Here is a 23677-nt window from a genome sequence, read left to right on the forward strand (position 1 = left end):
ACGCGGGGGGGGGGAGACCCCTGTGCCCGGCCTCTGCCGCGGGCCGGCCAGGGCAGGGGCATCGCGCTGGTGTCCGGCCGGGCTCTGCGCGGCTTCCTCGTGGGGGCTGGTCCTGCTTGGAGCAGGCTCGGGCTAGATGCCAGGGTTTGAATGCCACTTTGACTCTTGGGGGTCTGCAAAAAATAAATAATAAATTGGGCTGCCCATCCCGATGCCATGATAAAATCTGAGACCCCCCCCCGGTTATGACTGATTTTTAAATCTTACAGGGGGGCTCTCGTGTGTTATAGGGCCCCGAGCTCCCCCGTTACTTGAACCCTGTTAGATGCCACCCTGAGGTCCCTGCCACCCCATTTTCTGTGTGCCCCTGTGATGGGGGAGGGCAGGAGCCAGGCAGGGCTGGACCCTGGCAGCTCCAACCGGGCCCCCACATGTGCTGCCCCCCATGTTGTAAGCTACCCAGAGAGGCTGTGGCATCTCCCTCTTTGGAGGTTTTGACACCACAGGCAGACCAAGCCTTGGCTGGGATGATGTAGTCGGCGCTGGTCCTGCTTGGGGCAGGGGGCTGGACTAGATGCCCTCCTGTGGTCCCTTCCAGCCCTCGTCTTCTAGGAGTCACCCCTGCACCACTCCAACCAGCCTAATCCAGGCCCCACTGTCCCCTGCTGCGTCTCCGTCCCAAGCTGGCTGGACCCAAAGGCGGCCAGATGCTGCTCCAGGCCCTGGCTCTCGCTGGGGCACCTGCTTCTGGGCGTAGAGGCATGTGGAGCAGCTGCCATCTCAAGCAGAGATCCCTCAGGGGTGCCAGCCCTGTGTGCCCACACGGCCTTGCACCACAGAAGCAGGAGGTTGGCTGCTGCAGTTCCCCTGTTTTTCTTTCAGCCCATTAGGGCAGTAGGTTGGGCTGTGTCAGGGTGGACGGCAGTCTTATGTGGAGTTTAGATGATGGTTGTATGGGATGGTTTGGATAGGGAAGATCCTGCCTCAGGCAGGTGTTGCACTAGGTAACCTTTGGAGGTCCCTTTCAGCCCTGCTCCTCTATGACTGCATGAACCGCTTCTCGCGCACAGCCTCAGAGGGACTCAAACCCACTTGCTAAGGGCACAAGTGAGGGAGGATGCTCTTGGGGATACCAAAGGGAGGAAATGAGGCCATGTCTTCTGTGATCTGCATGGTTTCCCATCCCCTCTTACTGCAGCCCAGAGGTTGGCACCCTTCAGGCACACCTGGAACCAGACTGGTGCCAGGTTTGCACTTGCATGGCTCTGAAGCTGGTACTGTCTGCATGTGCAATGGTCAAATGGACCCTTCTCTCTCCTGCATCCCAGTTGTTTTGTTTCTAAGGGCCTCAGCAAAGCAGGCCTCTGTTGAAGTAGAGAAGGGTTCCCTTTCTGTTGGCTGACAGCAGCATGAGAGTGTTATGCAATGGGCAGCCTGCAGCATCTGCTTGGCTTTCTAAGGAGGAAAGGGAAGCCTGCCCTTTGCTCACAGCCTTGTGAAAGCTGTCTGTGGTACTTGCTTAACCTGTTACCATAGTGCCTGAGGCTCGCCCTACTTAATATGTTGATCCAGAAAGTAGGGAAGTGCTGTGATGCCTATTTAATAGAGAGGGAACTGAGGGCACAGACGGAGTCACGGTCACCCAAGGAGTTTGTGTTCGAGAGGTGGTTTGAACTGTGGTCTCTTAAGTCTGAGGCTAGGGCCCTAGAGCACTGGGGGATGGAAGATGCTGGCATCTTGTGAGGGAGGAATGGGAGCCAGGCCATTGAATCCAGGTGGAGAGCCTGGAAGCACCCAGCTCTTCCAAAATAATCCTTCCTGCACCCCCACATCCTTTCATCCATGGCCCTTCCTAGATGTCTCACCCTTGCATCTACAGGCCAGCTGCTCACCACCCCACTGTGGATTGCATGTAGATCCACATATGCCCTGGCCTTGTATGTAGTCCTTCTGTGACTCAGTTCACCCATCTGTACATGCTGGCCCGGTCCATCCTTGAAGAACTGAATCGGCAAAGATCTGTGTGATCCCTTTCCCATGCTTGCAAATGCATTGTACTCGCAGCACACAAGTGTTCCCAGTGTTTCACTTGCATTTGGATTCGACTTGTGATATGCATAATAGGCACAAGAGCAGTGACCAGCACAGTGAAGTCCTGCTTCCTGGTGGAGACCTTCCCTTGCTACCTGCCAATGAATTGCACCACTATGCTTTTAGCTGGGCAAAATATGGCTCATTTCTTGACCTGTTTCAGTCTGACTTTGATTGATGCCAATGTGGATGGTCCCAAAAGAGGATCAGGCAGTCTTCTCCTTCCTGGGTCATAGCCCTTGGAGAATTCTCTGAATCCACTGCTTTGGGGAAGTCAGCTGGGAACTGTGAGCTACCAACCATGGCATAATGATGTAGAACAACACTAGCATGGAAACAATGCAAAACCACGAGAGGTTGGAGCATGGGTCAGAATGGAAACAGCGAAATGTTTGTGTTTAGACCGGCCTCATGCCACCAGTTCAGTTCTCTAGTGCAGACATGGCCTGGAGGGCACAATATAATGCAGCAGGATACTGACAGTGCTCTTGTTCCCCTCATTTAGCTGTAGCAAATTAAGATGTTCTTGGTGTTTTGGGGCACTGTGCCTGGTAGTGGCCAGAGAGGGTTGTTCATGCTGTTTTTAGATTAGATTAGACCAACGCTTTTATAGGATGGCTTAGTTAGGGATAATCCTGCCTTGAGCAGGGCATTAGATTAGATAACCTTCTGAGGTCCTTTTAGCCCAGTTTTCTATTCTTCCTTACCTGGGACAGGGGTCTTGTGAGGCTAGATACGTGTTTGTAAGGCTTGTTGGGAACTGCAGATGGAATGTGTTGCAGAAGGCAAAATATCAGCAAGCCATTTGTCTAGACCTTTGGAGGTAGTCAGTCTTGAGGTCATCCCCCATCCTGCAGCAAGTGATAAAGGAGAAAACAGGGCCCCAAGCATAAGCAACAAACAGGGAGGGGTGGGGAGGAGCAGAAGCCTGTTGCTGGGTGGAGTGCAGCATCCGAGCAACAGCAAAAGGTCTTTATCTTGCGGAGATGGAATGAAAAAAAACAGGCAAACAGGAAGGTGGAGGCCCTGGAGCAGAGTCCAGGCCTAAGATGCCCCTTACAGAGCACCTCTGCCTGCCTTGTTTGCTCTCAGAGAGGAGGGGTGGGCTGGAGAAGCCCTTTGGTCAGTAAGCGCTTGGTGGGACCTTTGCTGCTTCGCCTGTTAATGGGGTTAAGCAGTAATGAGCAGCTCTTCAGGACAGGGCAAGGGACAGGGAGCAAGAGCTCTTGGGAAGGCCTAATTTGATGATCTGTCCCAAGCTATGTTACCTGTTGACACAGCTTTGTTTGTTCCTAGGCTGGGCCACCCACTGGAGTACTGTGTTCAGTTTTGACCCCCCCACTACAGAAGGGATGTAGACAAATAGAAAAAGAGTCTAGCGGAGGGTGACAAAAGTGGTGAGGGGGCTGGGGACATGACTTATGAGGAGAAGCTGAGGGAATTGGGCTTATTTAGTCTAGAGCAGGGGTGGGCAATTATTTTGGGCAGAAGGCCGATTATTGAGTTTTGGCAAGCATTCGAGGGCCACATAACAGGCAGCCAGGGGCAGATAAATATTAATTTTCTAATTTTTTTAGGGGCCCTGCAAGCCAGATAGAATGGCCTGGCGGGCCACATCCGGCCCGCGGGCCACATTTTGCCCACCGCTGGTCTAGAGAAGAGAAGACAGGAGATTTGATAGCAGCCTTCAATTACCTGAAGGGGGGCTACAAAGAGGATGGAGCTGGACTGTTCTCAGCGGTGGCAGATGACAGAACGAGGAGCAATGGTCTCAAGTTGCAGCAAGGGAAGTTTAGGTTAGATATTAGGAAGAATTTTCTAACTAGGAGGGTGGTAAAACATGGAACAGGTTACCCAGAGAGGTGGTGGGATATCCATCCTTGGAGGTTTTTAAGACCCAGCTAGACAAAGCCTTGGCTGGGGTGATCTAGCTGGGGCTGGTCCTGCCTTGAGCAGGGGATTGAACTCAGAAGGTCATTTAAGTCCCTCCCACTCCTAATGTTCTATTATTCTATATTGTCTTGATGGGATCCAGCCTGTTTGTGTGGGGATCATTGAGAGGTGGGCATCTCCCACCCTTAGTGATCAACAGAAAACTAGCGAGGTGTTTGTGTGTGTGTCATATGGCACATCGAGTGACAGAATATTTCATAGATTTCATAGACATTAGGGCTGGAAGGGACCTCAGAAGATCATTGAGTCCAGCTCCCTGCCCAAAGGGCAGGAAGTCAGCTGGAGTCATAGGATCCCAGCAAGAAAAGCATCCAAATTTCTCTTGAAGGTGTTCAATGTAGGTGCTTGAACCATCTCTGATGGCAGGCTGTTCCTGACCTTAGGGGCTCAGACAGTAAAGAAATTCTTCCTTATGTCCATCCTGAAACGTTCTTGCAGGAGTTTATGACCATTCGACCTCGTCATCCCTTGGGGCACTCTGGTGAACAAATGTTCTCCCAGATCCTGGTGGTCACCCCTGATAAACTTATAGGTGGCCATCAGATCACCCCTGAGCCTGCGCTTTTCCAGGCTAAAGAGCCCCATGGCTCTCAGCCTGTTGTAGTAAGGTCTGTTTTCCTGACCTCTGGTCATGCGTGTGGCTCCTCACTGGGCTCTCTCAAGCTTCTCCACATCCTTTTTGAATTACGGAGCCCAAAACTAGACACAGTACTCCAGCTGCAGCCTCACCAAGGCCAAGTACATGGGGAGAATAACGTCCCGGGATTTGCTTGAGAAGCATCTATGGATGCAAGTCAGCGTTTAGGTCGCTTTAGTAGCTGCATTGCATTGAAGGCTCATGTTCATCTTGTGATCAATCCTGACCCCTAAGTCTTTCTTCCGCAGTCCTAGCCAGTGTAGCACTGCCGAGCCTATACAGATACTGCAGGTTTATCCTCCCAAGGTGGAGAACCTTGCATTTTTCAGTGTTAAACACCATTGGGCTCTCGTCCGCCCATTTGCTGAGCCTGTCCAGAACAGGACAGAATATGTCAGAACAGGGTGTTTCTCTGGCAAGACATAGAAGTACAAGATGCTCACCTTCCAGTGATCCTCCTCACACATGCATAGACAGAAGGAACTGTTTCCCTTCCCCCTCTACCAGTCCTGTTCTGTCTCTTTCATCCCCCTCATTTTTTTTCCTTCCCACTTTCCTCAGTCACCGCAAGTCTCTGTACTGCGTGGGATGGAAGATGACAGCACCTATCTGTCTTTCCCTAGGACTAGCTTTCATGTGCTTCTGTGGTGCTGCCTGGGCCTGGAGCAGCATTCATTCAAGCTGTCCCCATGTCTCCCTCAGAGGCCCCCCATGGGCTTACAGATTCACAGAAGTTTAGGGCTGGAAGGGACCTTGTGAGATCATCGGGTCCAGCCCCCCTGCTCTGGGCAGAAAAGACTGCTGGGGTCAAGTAACCCCAGCAAGGTGTGCGTCCAGTCTCTTTTTAAAGATCTCTAGAGTAGGTGCCTGCAAAATCCCCACTGGGAGACTATTCCAGCATCTGGTCACACGAATCGTAAAGAAGTTTTTCCTTGTATCCAGTCTGAAACTTTCTTCTAGGAGTTTATGACCATTGCTCCTGGTTTTCCCCTGGTGCTTTGGTGAATAGTTGTTCACCTAGCCCCTGATACTCTCCCTTGATATATTTGTAAGCTGCCACCAAATCCCACCATGTGAAGGCCTGGACTCTCAAATATCTGCTGGCCACTGTGTTCCCTTTCATGGGGGCTCACATGCAAGAAGGAGTAGATGAAATGGTGGATTGATCTGCAGTCATGCAGCCTTCCCCAGTTCCATGACATCCCATCCCAGGACAGATGGGGCTCCTATAGTAGGCTGGGAAATACCATCAAGAGTCAGTCTCTGGTGTCTGGAAAGGCCTGTCCTGTACACTGCAGCCTGTCCATTACTCTGAATTCTAACCCTCTGTCTCCATCCTGCTCTTCCAGAAAGTTGAGCCTGAGGTGGATAAGTTCCTGCAGGAGCTGCGTGGCAGAGTCAAGATTGGCGTAGTGGGCGGCTCTGACTACTCCAAGATAGCCGAACAGTTGGGGGAAGGGGACGAAGGTGAGAGCCTCCGCTTCGGCAGGTCCTGCAGAGGTGGGTGGGAATTGTGGGGTGGGGCTGTTGGAGGCTGGCGGGAGCAGCTGTTCTCCTTGGGTGAGAGGAGCCAGTTGAACTCGTCTTTGGTAAGTGCACATGGCTTTAAGGAGGCTTATGTTACCTCATCTCTAGACTGTAGTGCACACAGAGCTGGAGTGGGCAAGATGTACTTCACAGCAGTAGTCCCAGGTGTGGCACGGAGGCAGTGTAACAGTTCCCAGCTGCTCCAGAGAGAGCATGGACTACCAGTGCCAGCTTACACTGCTACTGTTGTTACTCATGGCACTGCACAGAAGGCTTGGCCCAGACCACCATTATTGCTAGAAGCCCAGAGCTCCTCCCCAAGGACCATCTCCCAGGCTCACTAGCATCAGGCGTAAAACTCTTGCCCCTTCACTGAGCAGGGGGTTGGGCAGCAAATATGCAGCTCCCCAAGCCAGAGCTGCTGCTCTCCCTGTTGGCAGGATAGCAGAACAGAGTGCAGTATTGTGCCTGTCACCTACTGTGATCTGGTGCATCTGTACCTAATGCACAGATACAGGGCTCTCTTGGGTCCTGTCTTTGTGCTGACCTTGTCTTGCCTCAAAACAACACTCTCACGCATGCAGCTCAAGGCAGGCAGCTTTCCAACCCAGAACTGGGGTAGCCACATCTGTTAGCATTGCTGGGTGACAGGACCAACTAGGCTGCTCCATGCCAGTTATCCTGCTGACAGCACCGCATGGGTACAACAACACTGCTTCCAATTTAAGAGGCAGCCTGCCAGAAGTAGCACAGCATGCCTAGGGATACTGTTCCAGGCCAGGGGGATTTACCCTGTAGACCATGTGTAAGAGCCCATGCTAATGAGTCTCAGTTTGTGCTTTATGCTGTCCTGGTCTGGCCTGGTCATGGCTGGGTAGAGACAGGGCTGCATGGCTGGAAGACTCCTTCTGCTTGCTCCCAGCCCTGCCTCATGGCAAAATATTCCAGCCTTCTTCAACTCACAAAGTCTCTCTGAGCACCCATTAGGGTTGCAGTTTTATGGGAATTCTGTCAAAGGGAAGGGGGTATGGGCTCAGACATTCTGCACCAAGGTTGAGCATGAGCGAAGGGCTGACATCTTAAGGCCCTGATCTGCTGTAGGAGGCTAGGCAGAGTTCTCAGCGGGGAAGGGAAGAGGCAGGAGGCATAGGACAGGTGACCTGTCCTCCCTCTTGCCTTCCTTTTCTCCCCTTCTCCAGCTTCAGAGTAAAATGTAGAGCCAAGTTCTTCCTTCTGGCTTGTTTGCAATGACAGGTCACCTGGTGATGTAACTCTCAGCTTCAGGGAGCATGAAATTACCTGCTGAGTTGGCAGGGGTCTGTTTACTGCAGCCAGGAGAAGCTGGAGTGAGATAATCAGCTAGGGTGCTTGGAGACATCCTGGGAAGAGGACTGGGGATATGGGGGTGAGAGGGAGGGAGGAAGCAAAAGGGAAAGTGAGCAGTCTGGTGTGGGGATAATGAGCATGTGTCTGGGAGGCTGCTGTTCCTAGGCTCTGATCTCAGCTCTGCCACTGACTTGTTCTGGGCCTCGGGCAGATCACTTCCTCTCACTGTGCCTCGGGTCTCCTCATCAAACTGGGTGTTTCTCAGGCATCTGGAGCACAGAGAGCCAGGGCAAAAGATTGTGGAGTAAAGGCTTGCGGGGAGGTAGGGGCTCTGATGCAGCCATCACTCAGCATTGCCACCTCTTGGAACACTGGGCCCCATTGTGCTGTTTTTCTTTCTCCCTCTGCCCCCCGCCCCCCTGCAGTCATCAAGAAATTTGATTACGTCTTTGCAGAGAATGGCACTGTGCAGTACAAGAATGGGCAGCTGGTCTCCAAGCAGGTGGGTCTTGGCCTCTCGATCTGCCTCTTCTCAAAGCCACTGGTTTGCTCTTTCCTTGTCCCTTCCAAGTTCCCTCCCCATCCGAACCCTTCCTCTGCTTTGTCTCCCCCAGTTCTGTCAGCCCCAGATGGAGCAGCTGTCTGACATCCTCCCAACATCTGACCACTCTGTGCACTCCCAATCATAATCAGACCTGTCTGACTTCCCTTGTCCCATTGTCCCCATCCTGGATGGATATTGTAGAACAGCCCATTCTGGGAAAGTGGTGTCCTCCAGCCCCTGTAGGGCTATCTGGTAGTAGCTTTGGCTTCACATTCCATCTAGGCTCTTCCTGATTTCCCCCCCTCCTTTCCCCACAGGCTATCCAGGACCACCTGGGGGAGGAGCTGCTGCAGGAACTAATCAACTTCTGTCTCAATTACATGGCACTTCTAAAGCTGCCTAAGAAACGGTAATGATCCCACTCAGCCCCATAGCTGCCTCTTTGCAGTTCAGATGCAATCTTTTACAGAAGGCTCCAGGCCCTGTGACTCTGGTTAGAATCTCAGTCCCCTGGGTTTGCTCTTGTATTAGCTTTGTATAGTGCCAGCACATCAGATATGTCCACAGGGCACAATGCAGAGCTCTGCAGAAATCTGTGAGCTAGCTCAGGTACGGGCTGTGATAGAGCTATGTTAGGGCAACTTTTTGCGTGAGCTGATCTACGCTGCTTTTCAGAGAAGCTCGTTATCCAGAGCATTGTGCTAACCTGGCTGGTCTGTTCCTGGTGGCTGAGCTGGCCCCATGAGATTAAGTGGGTGTCTCTGCTACAGCATTGCACCTTGCACTGTGCCAGCTGATACACCCTAGCCAAGATCAGAATCCCATTGTGCTGCCTGAGAAACAATCCAGAGGGGAAGTGCAAGGCTTGTCATCCCCTTTTTGCACATAGGAAATGGGTACAGAGATTAAGCCCAGATTTTTAATGGTGTTTTGGTGCTCAGCTGCCAACTGAGCCTAGATACCTGTGAAGACTTGGGCCCAAATTACTTACCCACAGTGTCTGGCAAAGCTAAGAGAAGAACCAGATCTCTTGCATCCCCCTCCAGTGTCTTAACTACAAAACTGGGCTTCCTTCCTGGAGCTGCCCCAGTGTAGTCCTTTGCTGTGCTGTGTTACCAAGTGTAGAGAGCTGGTTCCTCTTGGGTTCAGCATGATAAACACTTTCTACCCAAAATAGGGTGTAGCTGTCATTCTACCAGGCTCCCTGCAGGCACACTCCTGATGTAGCACCATTAACAGCTGCTCCCATGTGAATGCTGGATTTGCTGTCCTCCAACCCCCTGAGGTCCCTTCCAACCCTAATTTTCTATGATTCTGTGATTATGAAATGTGTTAAACCTGCCTCCTCCCACCTTAGAGGGACCTTCATTGAGTTCCGCAATGGGATGCTGAACATCTCACCCATTGGCCGGAGTTGCACCCCAGAGGAGCGAATTGAATTCTCTGAGCTAGACAAGGTAAATTGCCAGGCCTTGCTGTCCCCTCCTCTACTCTCACAGGGGACACGCGAGGTATTTTGGTCATGTCATGGTGTTTGCTTATCTTCTTCATCCCAACCTACGTTAGAGTCCCAAGCCTTGCACTCAGGTAGCCGGGCCAGCAACAGCCTTGAAGGCCTTGGGCTTGCCTATCTTGACTGTGAAAGTGAAGGCAGCAGTGTGGATGGGAACTCCCAAAGGAGTTCTTTTGGGGTGACACTGAAGAAGTGACCTGATCCACTGCCACTGATGAAAGTGGGCTGCTCACTGCTTACATGCAATCACACCTGGTACTGGAAAACCTTCCTCAGGAACTCTTTCCATTTTCTATGGCATTTCTTCAGCATAGTGGCTGGAGATGACTCCGACCAAAATGCTTGGACTTCTTAGCTCAAGCCCCATCCAGCCAACACCCTCTTCCATTTCCCCAGGCCAAACACAGCAGGAATCCATGGTTTTCCAGACCAAGAGGGGCCAGGATATGTGTCACTAAGGTGTGTGGAGAACACTGTGATTCTGGCAAGTGCCAGCTGTACCGGGCTATCCTTGAAGACTTCCTTTTCCCCAGGCCAAAGCCTGACGGGATTGGTCCAACAGGTGCAAGACATAGAGGCAGAGCTGGCGATATCAGTTCCTGGACTGGGCCCCCAAAGATGAGCAGCATTGCAATGAAAGGCATTGGCTCCCAGGCAGCTGTGCAGAAAGGGGCTCCAATCCAGTGTGACCAACAACTGACCCATGCTGCTCTGATCTAACATCCATTAGGCTGACTCTGAGGTGGGGTCACAGCAGCAGCATGGCACTGTTCCCAAGGGAAGGGAACTGTGTGAAGGGAAAAGTGAAGGCAGCATAACTGTGAGATCATCTAAGATCCTGCATAGCTCACACCGAATCCTGGGCCCCAGGTGCTCAGTGCAAGACACAAAGGAAAGCAGTTGTGCCATGCTGGTTGTTGGGACCTGAGAAGAACAGAGAAGCCTAGGGCTAGAGCTAGAGAGGCAGTGGCACAAGAGCCCCATTGAGGGCTAGTCATTCATAGCTTCCCCCTCCATTCCTCTGCAGAAAGAGCGGATCCGAGAGAAGTTTGTGGCAGCCTTGAAGACAGAGTTTGCGGGCAAAGGCCTGCGGTTCTCTCGAGGTAAGCAGAGGGCCCTGTGATTGCTGTGGCTGCCCATGCAGTGTGTGTTGTGTGAGAATCTCAGGTGGGCAGAAGCCCTGGCCATTTCTTACCTAGAGGTGACTGAGTGAATGTCAGGGGTGGGAGCCCAACCAAAACCCCTTGGAAGAGGACATGGGGTGGATTCCCCATGTGGATCCTTGGGTGGGGAGATCTTAAGCCTTGGGCTCCTATGTAACATGTAGAGAGAAACAGAAAATAGAGATGTGTAAGCAGTACCTATGAGTGGTGGATCTTTTTCTTGGGAGATCAGTCAGATGCACTGGCTTTTGTGCCACTGAATTTCAGTAGGTTTTCACTTAGCTCTGCTGTACCAATAGAAGTGCAGGAGAGGGAACAGAGATTGCTCTTGCTTCTGACACTAGCAGTTGGATTGTTCCAGCTGCAGAGCCAAATCCTTCCCTCTGGTTCACCTGTGCAGCCCCAGTGATGCCAGGGGCACAGGAGAGGGAAGGCCCCCAACTTGTTTCTTGGCTCCCCTGTTGCATTTGCAGGGTCGACTGTTAAGGAAACAGTCTCTTCTTCTCTGGTAAACCTGATCTGGAATCATTGCGTTGCTGTTTGTGTGCAGTGGTGCCTCCAAGTAGGACTGCATTCTCATGGCCAGACTCACAAGAGTGAAAGAGGCAGCAAGTGTCCTGGGGGGGAATTTGGCCAGGATGGAGGTGGAGGTGAATGTCGGGGAGGGTGAGGGATGGGGCTGCATTCTTTAAAATTACTCAGAGGTGAAGGTAGAAAGAATCAAAACATAAGGTGCCCATTAAAGAGCGCCTTTTAATGAAGAGCATAGCAGGTATGGGGGGTAGGACACTGTAGGGCAATGGGACACTTCCCTATTTAGCCACATAGTAATTCAGAATCCCAGTCCTTAGCCTGCCAGGAGCTTGTATCTCCTGGCAGCCTCTCCCAGCTGTGCCATCTTGGCATTGACACAGGCTGTTTGTCATAGCAAAGACAGACAAAGGCATCGCAGTCCTGTTCTCCACCCCAGCTGCACACTAGGCAAGCGCAGAACAATGGTTCTTTCTCCCAATGCTTTGGTGAGCTGCTTTCACAAGGCCACTCTTGTGACCCAGTGCACAAAGATGACAGGAGCTGTGAGCCCTCTGGTCCTCTGAAAAGAAAGCACAAGATGTTTCAAGCTGGGCACCTGAAAGCAGAGGTGCATAAAAACAGGGATTCCCCCACCTCCCCTTAAAGCAGAGCTGGAATTGATTTGTCTGAGGCTCTGAAGTGGTAGAACCCAGGAGCTTGGGTACCCAGTGCCGCTGGTCAGTGCTGAGACAGCACTCACTGTCCATGAGTAGAGCGCACCCTTCTCCCTTCATGGGACTTTTCTAGCCATATCTGTTGGTGTTGGGAGCTCCTGTTGCTGCCCAGCTCAGCCTGAAAGGGACAAAAGACCTTGGAATATGCTATCTTCCTTGCTCAGTGGTGGATCAGATTTACACATTCTCCTGGCACTGGGGTGGCCAGTTGGATTCCTGCACTGCTACAGGCATGGGTGACCTTGGCATTGGTCAAGTTGCTTCACCCTTCATCCATGTCCTCCATGGGTGCTTAGCTGTTGCCCTACTCAGCACAGTAGCACCTCACCCCAGGTGTCCTGTCACAGAGCCAAATCGTCAGCCCTAGGTTCTGTTTTCAGGCTTCCCCATGCATCGTACTGGCAGAACTCAGCACCCACAGGTGGGATCCGCTGGAACCAGCTGACTGGGGAGTCACCAAAACTAGCCACAAATGAAAGGAGAGGAGAAGGGCAGGGCCCAGCTGCTCAAGCAGCTGACTGGCCAGAGATCGGTGCCGTGCTTCTGGCCAGGCAGACCCCGCTCTCTACTAGGGATTATCAACCAGGAACTTTTCCCTGGAGCTAAGCAGCTCGTAGGTCATCTATGCCTGGTTTTCTCATCCGTGAAAAGCTGGAGAGTACATGGACCCCAGACTAGTCAATAGCCTAGTGGCTGGAGCACCCACAGGTGGTGTGGTTCTGAGTCCTTCAAATCACATAGAGTGGGGATTTGCACCTGAGATTCTGGTCCAAGCCCCTGTGGGCCTGTCTCAGAGCAGGGACTTGAACCCATGCTTCTCCTATTTTAGGTGAGCCCTTAATCTTAGCTGTTTAAATAGGATATTAATTGGACCACAGAGACAAACAGTGTCTGTAGCCTCCTGGTTAGGGCATTCCTCTGGGATATGGCAAATTGAAGTTCATGCCCATGCTTCAGGAGCTATTTATTTATTTATTTATTTGTACAAGGTGGGGCAGCTCCAACAGAAGAGATTAGGTATGCCCCACTCCAGCCTGCTCAAGAGCCTTGTGGCGGTGTCCTGAGAGTTGGGACACTTGGACTTAAATTCTACCCAGTCTGGAACAGGAAATCTGCATCTCCGACATCCCAGGGTCAGCGGCGTGCATACATACGTGTACACAGTTGTTCGTGCCTTTGTCCTGAGCAATTCTTAACCTGCTTACACTCAGCCCCTGGCACTTTTGTGCCTCTCTACCTATCCATAGTCTGCCTCAGCTCTCCCCCACCCTCCAGGCAGGATGTGTCAAGTAACAGGTGTTTGGCCTACTCTCAGGACTAGCCCCTGCTGATGAAGTACACCTTCCCCTGTCTAATTTGATAACCCCATGCTGAGGCCTCAGAGCAGTTTGCTTGCTGCAGGGCAGTGTCGGCATGTGGGGGCTCTGCACATGCCAACCAGCAGAAGCTCAGGAGTGGCTGAGCAGTGGTTTTAAGAGTCAGTGATGCCTAAAGACCGTGGGCTTAGGCAGCCAGAAAGTGCCTTTGAGGCTCAAGGCCTCAGCTCACCATCATAAGGTGGGAGTGCCAGTGCTACCCTTCCTCATGGGTATTAGGAGGATGTGTATATTGCAGACTGTGAGGCCCTCGGACACTGCAGGGATGGCGGGGATTGTTAAAAGCCTGCTAGAGCTTCTCATAGGTTCCCTGGTGACAAAGCTGACCTCACCACTCCTACACCCTGGGCTCCTGTGTTTTTGCTCATGTCCTTGGCTGAGATCAAGGGCGCCTTGCTGACGCCCTCACAGCCCATTGTCATGGAAACGGTAGCTGCCTGCCTTCATCCTAGCAGTGCATTAGAGCAGCGGTTGCCATGGCAGGGTAATGTCTTGCTGCCCTTCTGGGAAAGACTGGGTTCACGCAGCCAGGCCCTCTATGCTGCCCCAGCCTAGTGCCCAGCACCCTTCCCACCTACCTAACGATCTCTCTCCTGCTGGCAGGTGGCATGATCAGCTTTGATGTCTTCCCAGAGGGCTGGGACAAGCGCTACTGCCTTGACATCCTCGATGATGAGAGTTTTGACACCATCCACTTCTTTGGGAATGAGACAACCCCTGTGAGTACACCCTTCACACTGGCACCTGGAGTGGAGAGAGGGGAAGGGGCATTCAACTGTTCTCTGAAGGGAGGGACCTGTTCCCCTCATTCCCCAGCTCAGTGGTTCTCAACCTCATTAGAGTTAAAGTGCCCCTTGGAAAATGCCAGCTCTTCGTTTTCACTCTTTTTTTGACAGCAGAAAAATAGCACAGCAATGCTTCTGGTGCAGAGAACTCAGAAAGGCCACAACAGGTCAGAACGTCTTTTTCCCTATGGATTCCTATTTGAAATCTCTGGGTTTATTGTGGGACTCGCATGTAGGTGTTTGCTCACCTGTCAGTATTCGTATTGTACAACACATTTAAAAGGCTGTCGTGGCAGCCCAGGGTGCTGGGAAGCCCTGGCTGAGAATCACTGACCAGTTCCTATGGACCATTTCTCTGGTCTCTCTTGGTTTTGTTAGGCAATGCTGTCCTCTAGTGGTGAGAGAAGGGAGAGCTCTTGTGTACCAGAACATGCTGCTGCACCATGCCAGACTGCTATCCAGCCTACTTTACATGCTAAGCCTACAACCAAGGGACCAGTAGTGCTTGGGATTAGCAAGTGGTGTTCTTCCCACCAAGCCAGAGCTGTCTTCCTGCCACATCACAGTCCTCGAAGTTATTCTGAAGCTGAAGAGGCCACAGAACTAGGGAGATACAAACCTGAAACTCTGACCACATCAGCAGAGGCAGGAACATCTTCGCTGCCTCTGCAGGTGGTGCAAGGTGGTCCTTACCTGCTGCTGATGCGGCATTCATTGGTTTTGCTTGTCTTCTTTCATATATCAGCAGTCTCTTGTGCTCAGTTCAGGTTCCAAAAGACTCTTCACAAATGTAGGGGCAAGGTGTTAGTACTGGGGTCCTAGCCAAGCCCCAACTCAAGTTGCCACACTGAGCTGGCCTAGGTCTCTCTCCATCACTTCACTTCAAATTGGTTACAGTGCCCTTCTCCATCCCTTAATGTGAGCTGCAAAATCATGTGGTAGGTGCAGGATGCCAGGGACTGCAGGCACACTTCCAGCCTGATCCACAAGCAAAGTCAGTGCAGTAGGGATGTGGGTAGATGTTCACTTGCCCTAGTGTAACTTATATGAGCTTTGTATGCTAATGTAAGTACACTAGGATCAGGGTCTGATATGCAGCTGTTCCCAGGGTAGTAATAGGTGCTATTATAAACCTTTGCCACTCAGTGGCAGAGGAGTAAATAATAGCTTGTTTACATTTAGCAGACACTACTACCCCAGGATGGAAGCAGACAGATGATGCGTAAACAGAAGTGACTTATACCATTATAGTTTTACCTTGACTATTTCAGAGGAAATTCTGCACAGGATTGGGTGAAGTTACCCCAGCATAGGAGTTTGTGTCATCTGTACAATTTACAGAATTGTAATGCTTATTAGACGACTGGAAATATTTAATAAGTCCACACTTTTTGACACGTCAGGCTTACTCCCTACATGGGGTTTGGATTTGGTGTTCTTAACAACAACACTGGGACAAAGACTAGTTCAAATCACTTTCTTCCCATAGGGATTACTCAGACCACAATTTAAATTCCCTCTCTCATTGAGCCTGTCCACTGAGCTAGTAAAACCCTTGTAACCCATCCCCAGCAGGATCACAATCTGTGAACAGTGCGGTGTGTCTCAGGTGAGCACTGTTTGCCTATCACTGACTGTTTCAGTGACAGGTGGGTGACCCTTACAGAGTCTGAAGTTGTGTTGGGGTTGTACAGGACAAGGGAAGCTATATGCAGAGTGATGGCTACAACTCTTTCTTTTCTTTCCCCCTTCAGGGAGGGAATGATTATGAAATATATGATGACCCACGGACAGTGGGGCATAGCGTCCGGTCTCCCCAGGACACAGTCCAGAGATGCCGTGAGATCTTCTTTCCAGAAAGAGCCAATGAATGTTGACTCCTGTACCCCTTTGGATCTTCCCCAGTACCTGTCACCAACCTCCGAGATCCCACATTGTGAAAAGCACCTTCATTTGAGGACTCTGCTTGGGGTCCACTGAAAACTGCTTTCCAGAGCTGGTCATGAGGGAAGGTTTTAAAGTGTTGGGTGCAAGTGGGTGTGTGCAGGGGAAGGGGGAGGTATGTTAATCCTTCGCTACCTCCAATGATGGCTGGGGACTTGTGGGACCAGTTCTGCTTCCACCATCAAAAAGACTCTTCCAGGTAAGCACTCCATTCTTGGTGGGTGATGGTTTCCTGCCTTGTTGGTCTGTAGCCTGATGGGGACCAATCACTACAGGCACTCTTTTTTTTCTCTCTCTCTCAACATAGCTGCACATGGGAATACACTTCATAGGTTCATCCATAGACACTGAGTATGTGGGGTAGGGTGACCACGTGGCCATAGTTGGGCAGGACAGTTCTGAAATGGAAACATCAAGTCCTGGTCCTGGGCTACATGACTACAGGACAGCATTTGTCCTGGATTCCCAATATCGTGCAGGGATCCAAGTTTTCCGTTCACCATGGAAAAATGCAGGAAATGGCAGGTTTTCCCTTGCAGGCTGGCAGAGTTCCAGCCTGGAAGAGAATGCAGGAAGTGAGATGCAAGGGGCATCATGTGCATGTATGTGTGCACACACATGCACGTGGCCAGGAATACAGCCCCAGGCAGTGGTGGAGAGCAGCTCCCCCAAATGCTTGCAGGGAAGTCTCCAGGAGCCCTGCATTGGCCGCATCACCATGGCATGGTGCTTCCTACCCACCTGGCAGCAGCATGGGTGGTGGTGTGCAGTTTTGCCCCCAGGCAGGCAGGGGGGCATCATCATGGCAGCACAGCTGGCGCAGGACTCCTGAGGGGAGAGCACCAGGGCAGGGAACCCTGAGCCACAGCAGATAGCCTGCATCCTCCTCTGCCCACCCACAGGCTCCACAAAACTCTGCTCTGGCTGTGCTGCTGGGAGGGAGAATCATCTTAAGCACCCCAGGGCTGCCAGGAAAAATAAAAGTCAGTGCCTATGGGTTCATCCCATTAATCCCTGTTGCACCTCTAGCCTTGGGAAAAGGCCTGGGACCTGCCGAGATCAGGGGTTCTCAAACTGTTTCATTCTGTGGACCAATCCTTAAAAGTGACCTGGAAAGGATATTTTAAAATGAGTGTGCGCCCTTTTATCACATGCATTCTAAAGGCCAAGAATTGCTTCCTTTTTGTGTGGAAAGGATGTCCTGAGTTTTCACTTGGGTTTTTGTATGTGAGTGAAATGAGGAATGTGCAGTCTGGTCTTTTCTGGTTTTGCTGGAGAACTTCAGGTCTGCTTTTATTGGACTCTGAGCAACAGTAATAGACTGGGAAGCAGAAGTTTTAGCAGAGCCATGCTTCATCCAAATGGTAATTAGGCATTGGAGTGAAGTAGGGGTTAAAAACAAAAAAATGTTTTTAGCAGTCTGTGGCCTGCAGTGCTCTGCCAGCAGAACAGAGAGCTCCCATACCCAGAGCTTCTCTGCCAGCAGAGTTATTCCACCCCTGCTGAAGAAAGTAGGGCTATTACTGCCCCTGGTAGCTGGCAGAAGGTGTGTGCAGACAATCCCATGCCTTCTGCCAGCTGCTATTGTCCTACGAGTAACTGGTACCTTCCCAGGCTGCACTCTGCGCTCTGGCTGAGTATAGACCTGGCCTGACTGCTCCCTTCTTTCCCAGTTGCTCAATGGATTTCTCTTAGGTTTTCATCCTTTCACTTTCTCCACCCCTTTGGCACCTGCCAGTGCAGACAAGAGCTGGATTTCTATTGGAATATTAAAAAAACCTTTCCAACTTTCTTTATCCACCTTAACAGGGGTGAGACAAGTATCCTCCCTCTTTTCCTGGTCACTTCTAAAGAGGCAGATGCAGTTGCACAAATGCAGCTGTCTCCTGGTTTTTGCCCTCCAAGAGACCAGGACTTCACTTCCAGCAGGACCAAATCCCCCAGCGTCTCCTGGCCCTACATCATCTCTGATTTTTGTCCTTTTGTTTCTTATCCTTTATCTTGGGTAACTTTTTGTGCATCAGGAAGCCTGACCCCTGTTATATGTGTATTGAGGTACAGTGGCTGAAGAAAGTCAGGGATTCATTTGGAGGAAGGTTCTCTGTTATATCCTTCCTACTGATGTAGTGTTTGAAGCTCTGTGGTAAACAGAGAGCTAGGAGCTTTGAGTTCAAGACACCCAAAAAAACCCTATGGGTTTTGAGCATCTCCAGCTTTGGATGCGGTAGACAGATGCTCCTCCGTCCATGTCTTTCATGCCATTGCCCTCCAGAACTGCTGCTGCGTCCTTCACCAGCCCCCTTTATTTTTCCCAGTCCATTTTCTGTCTTGTCTTTCTTCTGGGTTCTTGCTTTCCTTCATTGTCTGTGTTTTTTGCTTTCTCACTGTGGGTCTCCTTGTCCGGTGTAACAGATGGCTCTTTGCCTCCTGCTAGTGGCTGGACCACTTACAGAGGTTCCGGAGCGTGCTTCTGGCAGACACTAGAGACTCATGCTTTTAGGTTCAGGGGTTCATTTCCTCCTTGGAAATGAGGACCAACCCCACCTTGGAGTTCACTTGCTTTGTGGCTCCCTCCCAACTCCATTTCACTCCACAGCAGGCTGTGGGAACCCGGAGTCGTGCTGAGTGTCCACGACTCATTTTGAAGTCAGTGATCTGTATGTGCTCTGTGTGTGTGTTTTGAGGGCTGTGGGAGCAGGCCTCTGTCTGGTCCACAGAGGAGAGGAGTCCATGACCGCTCTACGGGGCTGGTGGTGCACCTCCAGACAGCAAAGTAGTCATTATGGCTCTGGTTTTAAATCAGTCTTCACTTGGATCGTGCAAGCTCCCTTCAAGCCATCAGCCCAGATGCCAGAGCTGGGAAGACCCCACTAGCAGCTTCCTCAACAGCAAAGTTCAAGCTTGTTTCTCAGGGTTCAACCCTTCTTTCCTCCCAAAACACTGCCTGCCTGGGCAGGGGTACGGCATGGTTCTTAGAGGGGGATTGGCTTATACTGACTGGCTTGATCTGTACCAATGTCAAAAGCTGCCTCTGATTTTTGGGTATGCAACCTGAGACCCAAGAACATCAGAAAGGTCATACGAGATCAGAGCAAAAGCCCTCCTAGGCCTCGGTCCTGTTTCCAACAGTGACACATAATGGGCACTTTAAAGGAAGCACCCCCAACCTCCGAGTCCTGACACTATGCCTTGCTGAAGCCTTTACTGCCCTCTTTGCACACAGCTAGTAATGCCACCCTCCTCCCCCATTGTGACGCTCCCTCCCACCTGATAGTGTCACCCCTGTAATGTCACTGCACTACGGGAGCAGGAGCAGCCATTGGTGAGGAGAGCATATTGTGTGCTGAGACATGTGGGCCTGTGGGAACAGTTGTGGAGACGATTGCCACAAGGTGTCTTTGTTTTCACCTGGTCTTAAGGCTGCACCTGAAACTGCTGTATGGTCTCACTGTGACAGAAGAGGTGCTGAGGCCTGTGCAAACTGAGCCTTCTCCCTCCGCCCCTGCCACCTTGCAACTGGAAAATGTGAAATGGGGAATGTGCCACCTCTGTTACGCCACCAACTAGTTGCAGCCATCTGCCCCACCCCACCTGGAGACAAGAGGCTTCTCCCTGCACTGCCTGGAGCTGGCCTCAGGTCTGATTGAGCATGAGCACTTGTGGGGTTTATCACTGTATGACCGTGTGTGTATGTAAAAGTGAAAGGACATGTGTCATTGACTGTGTAGCCTGTGGCTCTGTCTGTTGCTGTGTGAAAGAAAAGAAGTTCCCCTGTGACTGATGCTAGCTGTTAAATAAAGCAATTTTATTTTAAAATGCTATTAAAGGTATGGAATGAAGTCATGGAGGGCAGTGTGCTGTGTATCTCTGGATTCGAATACTTACTGAGCCATACAGGGAAGGAGTGGGAAGACACCGCTCCCATTGCATATGTGCTGCTGGAAAGATGTGACAGATCAGAGAATAGCTGTGCAAAGCCTGGGTGATTTCTCAGCTGGGGAGTCTGCCCATTTAGAGATGGGCAGCAGTGGAGGGAGTGGGAGGCCCTGGATGGCCTGTTCTATGTGGCTGATTGGAGCCTAGGTGCCCCCTCATCTGCTGGATGGCTGAGAGGTACACAGAGCATGTGATAAGTATGCAGTCAGCCCTCTGCTCAGGCACCCCTGTCCTTCCATCCCTGCAGCAGCCTGTGGTGGAGGACTGAGATCTTCAGGCTTCAGGTAAGGCTTATCCGAGTAGAACCAGAGCCTGCTCCTGAGTGGCATGTCCTAATGGGAGCTGGGAAGGGCATGAGGAGAATTCAGCATCTCTCCAGCACTAGAGGGAAGCAGTTTGGTGCAGCATTTTCCTTTGAGATGGCTACAAGAGCAACAGACATAATGGGGCTCTGGCTATTACGGTCCTTTTTACCAAAACAAAAGCTGCTTCACAGGCTATGAATTGGCTGCTGCTCAGCAGAGCTCAATTGCCTGCAGACCAGATCATGGCTGTACTACTTCTGGTGTAGAAGCTGCATGGGGTGTCTCAGCACTGCGCTGCCTTGTGTTGCACAGGCCTGCCCATAGATATTATGGGAAGTCTCACAGCACTGCTAGGAAGTGAGCTAGGACTGTTCTTCTCTGCTAGTAGAAACAACTGCTAAAGGTGATCACGCTGCAAGAAATCCTTGCAGCAAGTTGTCTTTATCACCTTGCAGCACATAAGGCCCTGGAGCTCTTGCTGATATTCCTATAGGTGCTTTCTAAGCCTGTTCCAAAAAATCATAGGACAGTACTGCCCATCCATACCCTGGGATATTGCTCTACACTCCCCAGCAGAAGCAATGGATTGCAGTCTTTGGGGCAGAGACTTACCTTTCCTTCTGTGTTCATACAGCATCTCCTACAAAAGGGTTCTGGTTCATGACTAGGATTCCTGGACAGTAGTAGAGCAGTGAATGCAAGGAAGCTGTCATACTACCCTTCTGGACACTCGCTTCTTATGGTGCAGAAGACTATGCAAAGGCTCAAGGCAATACAAAGTAAGCTCCTCATAGTCTGAGGTTTATGGCTCAATCCTCTATTTGCTCTTTAGGTCTTGTAAGTAAAGGACTGTCCTGCTGGATGTAGCTAGTGTCTGGAAACACCAAGCCTGCCTCCCCAGAAAAGATCACCCCCACCATCACTACCTCTGTCCAGGAACTCTTTCTTCCTGAAGGATTGTGGGAGCTGTCCTGCACTTGTCTTGTCAAAATCACGCCCAGCAGAGGGGCATGACAAAAAGCAGCAGGAGGAAAAAAAAAAACAGCTGTGTAGGACTCATGGGAAAGTCACTTTTAATGGTTTATTGCCAGTGTTACAAAGGTTTGACACAAGGTCAGACAGGCAGGAACCACACCAGAGGTTTCAAAACACAAACACTTCTAGTTTTTAGGTTATTTCCAAAAGAATCAGAAAGTCTGTCTTGGCCATGCTGACTGCACGTTCCAGGGAGACACCTGGGAGGGGCAGCTGCCTCTGACCTGTGGGTGCTGTGCTCTGCAGGCAGTGGCTAGAGTGCAGATGTGCACCCACTGACATTCACTCTGTGCACAAAACAGCCATGAGGAGTCCCAGGGGCTAGTCCAGAACTCAGGACAGGCCCCATAGACTGTAAGGAGGAAGGAGTAACTCCTTGTGGACCCTGATGTGTTTGTCTTCAGGGTTTTAGGGCATGTGATGGCATGGATGAGCTGGTTAAAATATCCCTTCCTCTTTCAGCCATTCTTGCCCTCTATGACATTTCTCTCACGTGCATGTGCATGCCTACACACACTCACAGTGTATAAGAGCAATCCCACATCCTCTCCAGAGGCTGTCATTCCCTTAAATTAATCCTTCAGACAGGACAAATCCCACTCACAGCAAAGCCAGTAGGAGTTCTCCCACTGACTTCAGTGGCAAAGCCACATCTTACTAACAGCCTCCAGCCTTGGAACAGCATGGCTTCAGGAGTAGAACAGCAAGGTTGTGGCTCCCTGGAAACTCACAGGGCTCCTCATGTTGCTCACTGGGGTGTAGCTGGCAGAACAGCACATGGTAGAGCCTGAACCCACTCACAAAAGGCAAGGTGCTGGCACACCAAGCTTGCTGGGCCTATGTCCCCAGGAGGGCTCTCCATCCTGCATTTATCTGAGCCAGTCTCCAGGGTATCTAGGCACTAAATAGGCATCCTTACAGCTTCCAGGTAGTCTTGACAGGATAGCATAGCCCCCCCATCACCACCAGTTCATGGCTGAGCCCATGTTCCAGTGGTAACAAGAGAGGCCAGAGGGGAAAACACTGCCCTATTTTTTAAAAATCAGACACACCACAGTTTTCTGCCCCTCCCTTTTCACAGGCCCAGGCCAAGCCCATGCTCTCACCGTCAGTCTAGAGTGCACAGCCCCTCGGCCCCCAAAGAGAGGGCAGCATGCCACTCAGCAAACTCGACCTAGCTCCCAACACCCATGAGTGTTGCTTTGTGTGAACAGCTTCCACACAGTGCCAGCTGCCTAACCTTTAGGACACCATCAGGGGGCTTAGGAGATGAAACCACAGTTTTGCAATCTTCAAAGGCTTCTTTCATGCAGTCAGTGTCAACACAGAGCTGCAGATCCTGGCTAGACCCCTGGCAGCCTAGAATGTGCCCACCAATGCCATGAAAAATCATGCCAGCCATACTCTGCATAGAACCACTCCCTGCCCTTTGCAAGTTGCTTTGGGAGTCCACTGGGTCAAGACATTTTAGAGAAGACCAAAAATAAAGTTTGTGCTTTAAAAGTGACCCTGTCTACACCGAGGGGATAGGGAGGTGCCTGCATAGACCCACACAACATAGCTGGAGGAAGCAGTGAATAAGGAGGCACAGCTAAGCAATTAAACTCTTACCATGAATTGCATGGCCAGCTACACTACTACCCTAGACTACATACTGCTGCCTACACCCCCCTCCATCTCCCTCACTCCCCACCCCACAGCAAGCTACATAGACACATACAAAAGGGGATCCTCAAGGGAATCTGGGCTGACAGAGGGGAAGGGGGAGGAAGCCGTTGCCCAAAATTCAGGCCAGCTCTGTCTCAGAAAAAGTGCTCGCCACATCTAGTAGCACAGCAGAAGTGCAGTGAGAGAGTCAGCCCCAGGTCTCTGGCCACGCAGCAACACAGGGCACTAGTTGCTAGTCAATCCTGTGCTTGGCAAAGAAGGATTGTGCAGCAGATGGGAAGGAATGGAGGAAACAAGGCCTCGCAGGTCATGCTCCATTGCAGAGTCCATGGTGCTGCTATGTGGGTGTTGGCAATTCCTTTGTCAACCATACAGCCCAGCCCAGCCCAGGACTAGCACAGGCCTCCCCACCCTGTGACAAGAGCGTGACCTGTGCATGCAGCACATCATGCTACCATAGCAACTACAGCAATTAGGTCATGGAAATCCATGAGGTCAGAGGGATGGAGAGCAAGTTGCCACAACAACTAGACACTCAGACAGGAGTGAACCAGGGGGGCAGGGGGGGGGGGGTGGAAGGGGGGGCAGGGGGCCTAGAAGGACCCATTTGGGGCCGGAGGGAACTAA

At 51.3% G+C, this 23677-nt stretch overlaps 1 protein-coding gene across 3 annotated transcripts in view; it reads left to right on the forward strand.

The window, feature by feature from the left end:
* Positions 1 to 16588, forward strand: part of PMM1 (phosphomannomutase 1) — a 21899-nt gene extending 5311 nt beyond the window's left edge. Inside the window, exons 2-9 of one of the 3 annotated variants that reach the window (XM_019515097.1) lie at positions 6031 to 6148; positions 7960 to 8036; positions 8396 to 8487; positions 9436 to 9535; positions 10619 to 10694; positions 13981 to 14096; positions 14274 to 14329; positions 15917 to 16588. In XM_019515097.1, the coding sequence (XP_019370642.1) occupies positions 6031 to 6148; positions 7960 to 8036; positions 8396 to 8487; positions 9436 to 9535; positions 10619 to 10694; positions 13981 to 14096; positions 14274 to 14329; positions 15917 to 16142 (861 nt within the window). In that variant the 3' untranslated portion in view covers positions 16143 to 16588. The remainder of the gene's footprint in view (positions 1 to 6030; positions 6149 to 7959; positions 8037 to 8395; positions 8488 to 9435; positions 9536 to 10618; positions 10695 to 13980; positions 14097 to 14273; positions 14330 to 15916) is intronic. The other 2 variants (XM_019515098.1, XM_019515099.1) reach the window with 2 other exon arrangements.
* The last annotated feature ends 7089 nt before the right edge of the window (positions 16589 to 23677 follow it).

Source organism: Gavialis gangeticus, unplaced genomic scaffold (assembly GCF_001723915.1).
Source record: "Gavialis gangeticus isolate Ggan-Ray unplaced genomic scaffold, GavGan_comp1, whole genome shotgun sequence".
Classification (NCBI taxonomy): Eukaryota; Metazoa; Chordata; order Crocodylia; family Gavialidae; genus Gavialis; species Gavialis gangeticus.